Source organism: Lepidothrix coronata, unplaced genomic scaffold (assembly GCF_001604755.1).
Source record: "Lepidothrix coronata isolate B3197 unplaced genomic scaffold, Lepidothrix_coronata-1.0 Scaffold0, whole genome shotgun sequence".
Lineage (NCBI taxonomy): Eukaryota > Metazoa > Chordata > Aves > Passeriformes > Pipridae > Lepidothrix > Lepidothrix coronata.
In genome coordinates, this window is record NW_016690180.1 from 11979158 (window position 1) to 11991320 (window position 12163).

Consider the following 12163-nt stretch of genomic DNA (forward strand, 5'->3'; position numbering starts at 1 on the left):
TCTATTTGGAATCTAGACAGATGGCACAAACAAAATCATGCTATAAATTGGTGAACCATAATTTGTAAGTTAAAGACTTACCGTAAGTTCAACATGATATTTACTTTCCAAATTCCTCACTAATTTGAATTGGTTTGCTTTTTCTTCTTTTGCTATCCTTATTTAAAAATTAAAAATAGAAAAACAGAGTCTATCTGGTTAAATAATGGTATAATTTTTAAAAGAAAAAACCCAAGAATCTACCTTAAAAAAGCTTTTAAGAACTTCTTGAACTACAGCAACTTCAAAGCTTAGTCATACTCCTCTCGGTGATGCCAGGTGATACAAGTAGTGGCAGTGACCACACATTTCACCCTAGCAGATCTGGGCTGTATGACAGGAAAAGCCTCCTCATTAGAGGAGTGGTGGAGGACAGGAACTGGTTGCTGAGAAAACTAGTACTCTCCATCATTGATGGTTTTCAAAGCTTCTCATTGCTGTTCTAATCTATAGCTAATGATAATCCCTTTTTGAACAGATTAGAGCCAATGATGTCTAAAAGTCCCTCCGAACCTACATTTCAACTTGTTTGAAATTCCCATTCAGTGAGTTGGTCTGCTTATTTTAAAGAAAATATTTTGATTTCATCACAAAAATACACTTGCTCAGATCGCATGAACTTGCAAAAGTGAAAAATTCCCTGGGCATTTTCAATGACTATATGTAAACATTTTATTAATTCTGGAATTACTGAAAAAAACTATTATGCCATCACCTCTAAACATGCATTATTGACTTGAAAAGTACTTTGATCATGTTCTGTTATAAAGTACTCTATTATTAGCTGGGCTGTACTTGTAAGATTGGAGGAAAAATGCAGAAGGATTCCATTCCATATGTATGAAATAATGAAAAAATACTAAAATAAAACTCTTGTGTGTCTACTGTTATGAAGGCTAAATACAGCTGCCTTTTTTCTCTTGCTTGCTTTAGGGACATCTTTACCTTTGAAATCTACTTAATGTCAGAACGTGTTTTTCAATTTGGAGCTGAAACTGCATATTCACAAAGAAAATGGACTTGGGCAATAGCTAAGGTAATACTGATAATTATCTTTTCCAGTTAGGCCAGGAGCATTTGCACAAAGAATAAAGTGTCATTGTTAGCTTAAAATCCTCTCAGAAGCTATTCTTGATGACTGCTGATCTGTCCTGTGTGTGAGTGTTTCTTGTGCAGCAGGAAGAAATAATTTCTGTGATTTAATGTTTGAAACAAGATAATAAAATAAAATGCAAAAGGAATTGAAGCAGCATTTTAATGCCGACCTTAAGAATATATTAAAGGTGCTCTACTATAAAGACATATTCTATATGAATTTATTTCAGCAAAGTTGTTTATGGTTGCACTTCTTTTATTTGCTGCAACAGATTTCATAAAGCAATACCGTATTTTATTAACAAATATTAACAAATGTTAATAGTCACATTACTAATTAAATCAATTCTAGTTTAAAAAGCAAAAATATTTGAATTGGAGATTATGAAGGCAAAAAATGTTAAGCTTGATTTTGTATTTTAGATTTATTGTAGATATGGGTTTATGAATGATATATCTGGAAGTCTTATTTTTGTACTGTGACCTTCATCCTTGAATCCTATAGATTTGCAATGTCCTGATTTTGTTTTTTAGGGGCAGAGGGGTTTTTTTTATTCATTTGACTCACTCCATTTTCTTTGGTAGCATTTTGTTCCCCCTGTGGCTGAATCCTTGTTAGAGAGAGACTTTGACCTGATTGGCCAGCTGTACTACAAAGATCGCCATAACCTGGATCAGTGGAGAAAAGGCTGGTTTGCCATAGAGAAGTCTAGCCTTTATTTTTGTCTTGAAATGGCGAATGCTGAAGAAGATTCCATATATCTAAGAAGGTTGCAAGAACTAAGTAAGAATTTTGTTTAAGGTGTAGCATTCAGGAAATGTTCTACGGGATTAATTCACTGTTAAGGATATTCTATTACATTTCAAAATAATAAACTTTGGGAAGCTCAGGAACTATTCCTTCACATGAGCCAGATGTTTTTCCCACTCTTATCTAAATATGGATTTGGTAAAGTTATGTCTTGGTGTTTTGTTTTTTTCCTACTTTGTGCACACACTAGAGAAATTTTTTACAGCTTTATAATGAATGAAGGCAATTTTTATTTCAGTTGCAGCAGTATCTTTCTTACAAGAATACAGAATTGAATAACAATATATAAACTTTTGGTATTATTGTCTCATATTTTTGACAGGGCAGAAATACTCCCTGCAGAATATTCTTGATATGATTGACAGGTCTAGTTTTAACATACTCAAATGTACTGGAAAAGGATAATTCTCTCAGAAAACTTTCACAGACTAATAGACTTTTCTTTTTTCTATTAATAAATATTTTTTGGTCAATATCATTGTGTGGAAAGATAAGAATATTTGTTCAAATTGTCTTCTAAGACCAATTTTATATCATTGTAATTATGCTCTGAATCCTCTTGAAGCGTATCTGCCCTACTTGTTTTCATATTGAGCAAGTCAATTGGTTATCTAGGAAAGTAACTATAATTTGAGGTTTTATATGAAAGTAACATAGAGAAGATAATTTAGCTCTTTATTTATGGTCCTCTTTATAAGTGCTGTCAGATTTTGGACTGTTTTGCCGGAACTTGCCTAAATGCCATTGGGCTTTCTACTGTTTATATACTACCACCTTATATTTGCCGTCAATAACACTGTGAAGGTGTTTTTTAATCAGGAATCTTTTTATGCCTCTAGCTGGCTTTTTAACTTGTGAATACTTTTTGATCTTGATTCAGAATTAAAAGATTAGGCAGTAGGAAAACTGTTCGTGATACTTATTTTGATGAGGCAACTGTAATTGCTTTTACCACGATCAGGTTAGCATTCAAAATCTGTGCCTATCCCATGTATAAAAATAAAACAAATTTAACTTTCAGTTAAGAATTATTTTTGCTTCCATTTTTTAATATTAGCTTTATTTCTTGGAAATATCTCTACTCTTATCTTTTCTTTGATTTCTGCTTTCCTCAAAATAAATCTGCTCTGCTATTAATACTGATTTGTTTAACTGAAACTTGACAGCTAATGGAACATTTGTGGAAGTATAGTCACTTAGCTTCTTGATATTTGACTCAGTAAATGTAGGTGTTCCAGGAGTATGTGTGATACAAAACCAGCAATGTGTTTATTGAGCTTCATTGATATTCAGAACTTTACTATCTCTGGGAATTAGTTGAAATAAGATGTGGATTATATATAAGACATAAACTCTGAGAAATTCACTTTTCAGAATTTTGAATTAGTAAGCAGGTTACATTTAATTTACCATTTTTAGTATAGAGCACAGTATAGTTTTATAAGCACTGTTACAGGAAACTATCTAGATGTATTTTTTGTATTATGTATAAGGTGAGTGTTTTACAGGGTGCTTTTTTTAGCAGTAATAGCATAAGGTGACATAAAAATGGGTGGCGGTGATCTTCGCAGTAAAACATAGAACTTGTGTTATGTTATTGTAAATGCGTGCAGTGATTAGGGTGCAAATAAATTAATATATTCCAAAATTCAGCTTACTTCTGGATCATTATGTCTTCTAAAACTTGTATTTACAAGTTTAGTATAATAAAACACTGTAGCATGTTTTCACATTAAAAAGTACATGTTTAAACTTTCTTCATAGTTTTGTATTAATTATTCTTCTAAATGTACTGTGCTACTTTGTGGAGTTTTGTTTCTATTATCAGCAGTGTTCTTTATTTGTAAAGTTTAATAATTCCATGCTCCTTCTGCCAGTAAAGATCATATTGAAAAATCACACCTATATGTATGTGCATGTATGTGTTTGTCTGTATGTGTCTGTGTAGGTCATGTGAATGTGTGTGTGTTTTGTTTTCAGCAACCAGTAGTGTGATGCAAAATGGAGAGAAAATAGATGTCCTGCTGCTCGTTGAAAAAGGAAGGTAAGGTTCCTGTCTGAGTAAAGGTTTGATCTGTTTTTATATTGATATTTCAGAATTCTTGTGTTTAAGTCTTGGAGTTTTTTCGCTTGGGGTTGTTAGGAGGAGAGTAAATTTGCAGACTTTTTAAATGAGGGAAAATCTTTGTGTATTAATTACGTTTTATGTCTATGTCAGGAAATTCTAACAAGCACTACTTAATTAAAAGCAGTTTTCCCACTGAGAAAATTATTCCCAGATTAGTCTGCCAATAATGGTTTCTTCAAAAGGACCTAACTTCTTTTACTGTGTAAAAACAGAGTACCTTTTTGGAGCATTAACTACATTAATCACTCCTATGTCTCAGAATTCCGTGCCTTAATCTATGTAGGTCAGGTTTGAGCGGATATGAATGAGTCCCCGGGTTAATCTTATTGTAATGTCTGATCTCAGTTAACACCATCCTAGCTAGGAAAAAACATATGAAACAAACATGATCCATATTTGCTTCCAAGTAGGTAATATTCTGTGGAGATGACTGTGTCGTATTTATAGTGATATGAGAAGTTGAGACTTGAAACGAGGTAGGTTATTTCTGCCTCATATATAGGCAAAAATTCAAAGATGAAAGTAAAAATTATGGAAAATAAATCTTAGTTTGTAATAGATTGGGGCTTTTTTATTTCGATAATGGATTATTGGGTGTCTGTATAAGAAGTAGTACAGTGTTTACACAGTCTCTTGAACAGCCAATAATAGGTTAATAAATAAACATTTTTTTTCTCTTTGTCCGGCACATGAAAAATCCCTACAGATACCTTTGATATCTAATCAGGGTTGGAGTAACTTGTTGGAGAAATGCATTGTAACTTGTGAGTTCTACATTTTAACTCTTCCCAGGATACTGTATAAGTTTCAGAATTCAGTAAGGCTATAAAGGCTAGAAAGAAACACTTTTTGGGGGGGATTTTTTGCTTTTTTGTTTGGTGTTTTGTTTGTTTGTTTTGTTTTTTCTTTGTTTGGGTTTTTTGTTTTGTTTTGGGGTTTGTTTTTTTTTTTTCCAAAGAAGTATATTGAAAGATGCAACATTAAGTAACCTACATACACCAACCAGTGAATGAGAGGTTTCCTATTCAAGGTGTAGTCCAATAGATGGATCTAAACCTTGCATCTAATTTCTTAGGTGTTAGTGCTGAGCAAAACTCTTACCTCCAAATCAGTGTTTATTTCTTTATAATATATCTGTCAAGTAAGGGTAGGTTTTCCCTGAACCGCTTTAATAATTTAGTGGAAATTCTGAACTATTTGAAAATAATTTCACCAGGGGCACTGGCGGATTAATGGTGGACATAAATATGTTTAATTTTTCTTCACTGAAGTCTGCTATAAATAATTTAAATGCATAGTGTACACTTTATCTTAACCATTAAAAGCCATATGGGTATGTAATCTTTGGCATAGTGATTCTTGCTTAGGATATTACTCTAAAAGTATCCAGATTTTCAATGCAGTTGTGTGAGATTGCATCTTAAAGTGATAAGCAATTTAATGTGTGTGTGTGGAAAATGATTAAGTATAAAATCACCTTTGTCTTTAGACTCAATTACTGTAAATTGAAATAAAGCCAGCAATCCTCCTTGTGCCCCTTTAAACTCTAGATAAAGTAATTAATACCTCTGTGACATCATCAGCATCAACTAAATGAAACATCGCAGTTTCTAGTTTTTCTGTTTTGTCTGTCATTTTATATCAGTGCTTCTCTACTGTTAACTTTGGCATAGATTGATCAATTGGAAGAGACTCTATATAGCTGATGGCTTCTGTGTTAATTTGTTAGTCGCTTAAATGCAGGATAAGTTATAAAATAGAAAAAAAGTAGTATTGCAAGAATTATATAAAACAAGTATGATTTTTCCAAAATTAAAAAAAAGTTTAGGAAAAAAAAAGCAAACACCTTAAACCAAAGAAAAAGCAAACCAAAACCAAAACAAACCCATCTTCCTTTACATAAAGACATAAATGTGGTCAATATCTTATATCTTGTTAAATTTCATTAGAATAAATTATGAAAATTCCTTGAGAATTTTCTTACTTACTTTCCATTACTTACAAATACTTATACCTCTTTTTCAAATCTCAGTCATTGGGTTGATTGGGAAAGTCATACATTTACATGTATCATATATCTTTTTCTTTTACCCTTTTTTGTTAAATACTGTAGGCAAAAGAATGGCTTAAGTTGTTAAAAGTGGGCTTCACACTTAAGAGTGATTTCATATGCAAGTAAACATTTTCAGAACTGTAAAAACTTCAAGTCTTCTGACATAATTATAATCTAATAAACCTATGAAATCTTGATTATTAAAAAAATACTTAATAAATTTGGGGTACATATATTTAATATTAATCTGATCCATCTTTATTCGGAAGAAGAATTTACAATTGATTTTGGTCTGTAATGTACATAATACTTTCCTGCTTTTATAAAATACAAGAATTCAGAAAGAATACTACCAAAAGGCATGTGAGATTTTTCTGAACTGTCTTAGACATGAATATGATCCACTCCTACCCCTTCTTTTTTTCCCCCCTCTTCCTTTGCCCTGTTTTCTACTTGGCACCCTGCTGTCCATTTATTCTCTATCTGACATGTTCAGCTAATAAAGACTACCAGCTCAGAAATAAGAAGTGGTAATCATAATATACATTGCCAAGTAGTAGCATATCATGAGAGGCTCAGCCACACTAAGATATTTTCAAAACCACAACACTGCTTCACTTTTTAAGATTGTTGTCTTTTTTGAAGATCAATGTACTTGCTAAATTTTCATGATAGTTCTAGACCACTTCTAACCCTACATTATTTTATTTCAGATCAGTTAATGTTTATGTTTGGGTATCTTTGCTAAAGTAAATTATAAAGGAACACACACTCTTTTATGGCACTTATTGGTATTTTATTGCACTCTGGTCTCTACTGGAGCATATTGTCTGGGCTGTTAGAACTGTCTCAAACTCAGCTGGAAATCTTGGCTTCGTACATCACTGTTTTATGCCATAATCAGATGATCATTTGTCTCTTCTTGCGTTCTACTTTCATAGTTGAAATGCTGCTTGACGTTTTGCTAGAAGTGGCAAACCATTTTCCAGATTTCTGTGTGTGATGCTTGCCTTAGTCACATAGAGTTGTCCTCTCATTTGCTCCATATTCAGTTTGGATTTTTTTTCCTTGATCTCTCCTCCATATTTTTAAAATGCCTGAAGTGATTGGTCTCCTGTTGCCATCCCAACAGAATTTGCATACTAGATCGGTGAAACAGCTACTCCTGTGTACTTTGACAGAGGACAACAGACAGATTTGTACACTGAAGAGAGGAAAGCTGTCTGAAAACAGCTGTACACAGTAGTTTTAAAATATATGTTCTATATATAGAATTTAATGTAAAATCTAATGCTACACTTTAAGGAAAACAGTTGTGCAGACAATTCAGTTTCAATTATTTCCTATTTTTTTCTGTAATAATTTAAGTTCTCTCTTAGGTGTCAGTGAATGTTTTCAGACCATACTGTAATCCAGATGGTGCTTTTGTTCCCCCTGTTATGCTTCTCTTGTAGTTAGCTCTTTCTTATTATGAAAAATAAACCTTCCCTATATACTTGCACAATTTCTTTATGGTGATGGTTCATGAATTACAATGCTTTCTTAACCCTTTGATGATAGCAGTAATTTTTCTCATAAAATGCAACTATGGGCACAAAATTCTAAAATCCAGGATTAATCTAAACAGAAGACTTGGATGGAAAGACTTGTGCTTCCAGTGCTTCCAGTGCTTCCAGTATGATGTGCTGGATGTAAGCTCAATATCCTTCAAAGGAATATTGCTGACCTTCTTTGCATGTAACAGTAATTATTAGTGGAATTTCCATGCTTTAGCTGCAATTTGATTTTCTAATATAATTTCATAGTGATGTGTATCTTCTTTGTACCTCTGTTTTCAGATAGGTAAATTATCAGAATCACTTGAAAATTGCCAGAGGGCACTAAATTGTGCTAATGTTGATTTCTCACTCTTCCTCCCCACAAACCTTACCCAAAATCACTTGCTACCACTGCTTTCCCATTGCAGAGTTGTGCAGCAAAGCATACAGACATAGCTAAAGCTAGTGGACTTTGCAAGATGGGCTAAAGATAAGCCTTGCACTGTTGTGGATGAAGTGTGGTCACGTATGTTGTTTGTCTGACTGCTGGTGCAGAAGGATGTGCTGGTAGTCAGCAATAAAGTTGAACAGGTAACAGTAGCTTCCTTAATGTTGAGACTAGGTGATTGTGGACTGCTGCACTAATTTGTGCCAATTCAATTCTCTGAATTCACTAAGGCAGAAATCTACCTTGGCAGGCCTTCTTGTTTGATCGAGTACTTAAATTATTAATTTCTTGGGTACGGATTTTATGTGCTTCACAAACATAGCAAAAACTGCCATTATTCACCTTGTAATCACTATTGCTAAATATTTGTTATGAAGTGTGTACTCTTTATAAATTTTTTGAACTGGAAAAGTAGCATATATGTAAACATACTATAGAAGGCACTGAATTTATATTGAAGGAATGCATTTCAGTTCAGAGTCTGTGCAAAATATTTGGTAGTCTGCATGATAGATCTTCATAAATGTTGCAATACAAATTGTTTCAAACATGATTATTTCTATAAGCCTATTAAATTCCTCAGTTTTGTGCCTCATGGGATATCACTACATTTCAGCCAGTGTTAATGCTTAGTCTTAAACCTTGGATTTAATATAAGTTTATATTTTGATAATAACAATTAGTTCAGTGAGAAATGCTTGTATTTGTTGTTACCGCTGTCTGAAAACTGTGTGAAAGAGATGGTGAATTGACATGAAAAAGAAGCCAGATCTGCAAAGGTGTCTCTATTGCTTCATGAAGTTCTATAGGAGACTTCTACTGTGCTTTGAGGAAAGTTCTGCTCAGCTGCTGGTAGTTATTTCCTCTTCATTCCTTCATCATCCTTTTCATTCCTTCAAGGTTCATGGAGATCAACAAATCATTTCGAATTAGGAAAAAAATAAATTTAACGTTGTTAAGTTTGTCTGAAAGGATTAAAGTTAGAAGGAATTATTTAAACTTCTTATTTGTAAATTGTTGTATGTTTTTATGATTTAAATTTATCCTACATGTGCTCTCTCTCAGCCAGAAATTATTGAGGTTTGAGATGAGCTTTCTAAGCCACTTCCACAGGAAATTGACTGAGTTCTGAACTGTGTCTGGCACTGGTTTCATTTCCTTTTCTGCCGTATTCACTTCTGTAGTGAAATTGCATCTCAGATTTATCTGACTTTTTTATGTGACCACTCTGGAGATTTTTTGACTGGGCAAAGTTAATTATTTGAAAAATAATTAGTTGCCTTCTATCAACATCCAGGTTGATAGCAGCAAGATTTTTCACGTTTCTGTTTCTTACTGGCAACTTCTGTTTCCTGACTGTGTTGGTCCTATGGGACTGCTACTTAAACAAATACCACATTTTCTTTTTTATAACCTCTTCCTTTGTAATTTGAATTTAACAGCTTCTGCAATTTTAGAATTTTAGAAAATTTAGAGAACATCATCTTGATAGTTCTGATATGTTTTTTCTAATGTGATACATTGAGAGGAAGATGGAAAGATCCATAAAATACAAGGTAGTTTTTTCTCATAGTTTAGGTAATTCATGTATCACAACAGTTGATTGACAGGCACATGATTTAGACTTTAGTATCTCTGTGAAAAATACTGATAAGTTTATATGACTTTTGAAGTTCAATATTGTATTTTCTCTCTCCTCCTATGGTACCAATTGATTGATATGCAGCAGAGTTGCCCTTTTCTTGTTTAGCAGTAATAATATTTTCACTTTAGACTATATTGCTTCCTGTATATATCATAACGCTTTAAATAACAAAAAATTATCTGTTGAGACTTCCATTTATCCTTTTGCATAATACCGTAATATGAATTCTGGTTTTCTGCAGGGAAAATAAAAACACTGTAATATGCATATATGTGTGCATCTCTTGTGTTGGGAAGCACCATAAATCATTTATAAATTATAGTCCTAACCTCTTCTGATCTGTAAATAATAATACTAAAGGAGTAGAGTCTCATACACTGTCAAACTTTTTTCTGCTCAGTTCAAACTTTTTACTTTCCTTAAATGTATGGCAGCAGTTAGGGTGATGTGTTCTTTGGAAGTCGTTGATTGAGAACTACCTGTTCTGACAGGTCTTAAGAAAAAGGTTGAAAATATTGAATTAAGCACACTCGTTTTTGTGCAAAAATATGGCAGCTTTATGCAATGTATTGTTTTTTTTTCTTAGTGGAAGAGAGAGACTTGTTTCTACTACCCAGGAGTGTAGTTAATATGGTTAATATGACTTTGGCAGTCATGAAGTAAAGACTTCTTAAAAAGGAGCTTCAGTAAGGTGAAATATTTTAGTGTCATCTACTATGCTGTTGAATGACTAATGGCTCAGCCTATATGGTGAATCCTGGGTCTGTGCATGTAATACATTGACTGCATCCTCACTTCCTACCAAGATAGGAATGCTAGAATGGAAACATTTATAAAAACAAAATTGAAAGATGCTAAATTAAAAAAAAAAAAAGAAATCAGGTATTCCCTCTTTATATAAAATACTTGGGTTTTTTCTTTTCTAAATGAAATAATCAAAATGAATGTTTGTTTCTATTTTTTCTTCTATTTTCTTCTATTTTTCTTCTATATTTTCTATTTTTTTTGATGGAAGTGTTTTCATAGAAGTTTAGTAGAACATTTTAACTCTTTTCATTAGCAAATAAATTGTCATTAGAGAAAACTGATCCCTGACATTTCTTTCATGGAAGACTAAGAGCATGTATGTAGAAAAGTTTGCTTGCCATTTTAACACTTTAAGAAGTTGTTTATTACATACATGCATATAGATGAACATACACTCTTAAACTTTTCCATTTTAGTATTTTCTCTTTCTGTCAGAGTGGAACAGAGTTTACTAGAGCATGTTTAAATAATAAAGTCAGAACAGGGTTATGCTTTGAGATAGACAGGTAAAGTGTTGCACTAACTTATTCTGCCTCAACTCTTACCTTTTCCATACATGTTCCTTAGCTCTGTGGTATCCTGAGCGTGATTGTTTTGATACTTGTGTAGGAGGGAAATTCAGTATGTCTCAGCTACCCTACAGAACAAGAGGAATGGTGGGTATGTGTGGTGTGTAGGGGTGTGAATAGAAAAGAAGGAAAGCTTTTATGATATTGAAAGCTGTGGCTTGGACATACGAATGCAGAGTGTAGGAGCAAGACTGAAGAAGAGTAATTAAAATGTTGGCAGGTTCTTTCAAAGGCTTGTGACAGTGTTTGTGGATCTTCTTTATCGTGGCAGTGCTAGTATGAATGTAGTTGGGAAAAAAAAAAAGCTGTAACAATAGACCACCATCACAGCTTTATGTGATGGAAGGTACCTTGATGTCTTACTCCAAGTGTTTCTTTTTTTTTTTCCACTGGACATCTGTTTTATTGCTGTAGTACAATAACATATTTTTTTTTTTTATTTCTTTCCCAAATTCAAAATATTTTTATACTTTTCAGAACGCTATACATCCATGGCCATACAAAGCTGGATTTCATGGTCTGGTATACTGCAATTGAAAAAGCAGCAGGTACAGATGGTAATGCATTACAAGATCAGCAGCTCAGCAAAAACGATGTTCCTATTATAGTGAACAGCTGTATAGCATTTGTTACACAGTATGGTAAGTATAGTGGATTTTATTCAACCTAAGATCATTTGTATATTACCTAAGCCCCCCCAGTATCAGATCTCATTGAATGAGTTAATTTATTACTTAAAGTAAAATCATGCCCCTCGTTAGCCTTGCTGCTCTTTGATGTGATGGTTAAGTACACTGCCACACATCTGAGAACATGCAATTTGAGGAAATACAACTTGGTAGGTTCCCTTTATAAACACCTTTATATTTTAAATATTACCTTCTTCGCCTTATGTAACTCAGCCTTGAGGTCCAATGCAGACATCTCAGCCCTGAAAATAAGCTCTGTGAACCAGGAAAAGCATGGTCTGAACTGGTCCACACATCTTCTGGGAAACTAGTATTAACCATGGAGTTGGTTCAGTCTTAGG

General features: G+C 33.2%; 1 protein-coding gene across 1 annotated transcript in view; it reads left to right on the forward strand.

Moving 5' to 3' along the window:
* The window catches only part of ARAP2 (ArfGAP with RhoGAP domain, ankyrin repeat and PH domain 2), a 121332-nt gene that overhangs the window by 65053 nt on the left and 44116 nt on the right, over nt 1-12163 (forward strand). The window contains exons 18-21 of the mRNA XM_017805844.1: nt 973-1075; nt 1720-1918; nt 3926-3989; nt 11611-11774. Of these exons, the coding sequence (XP_017661333.1) occupies nt 973-1075; nt 1720-1918; nt 3926-3989; nt 11611-11774 (530 nt within the window). The remainder of the gene's footprint in view (nt 1-972; nt 1076-1719; nt 1919-3925; nt 3990-11610; nt 11775-12163) is intronic.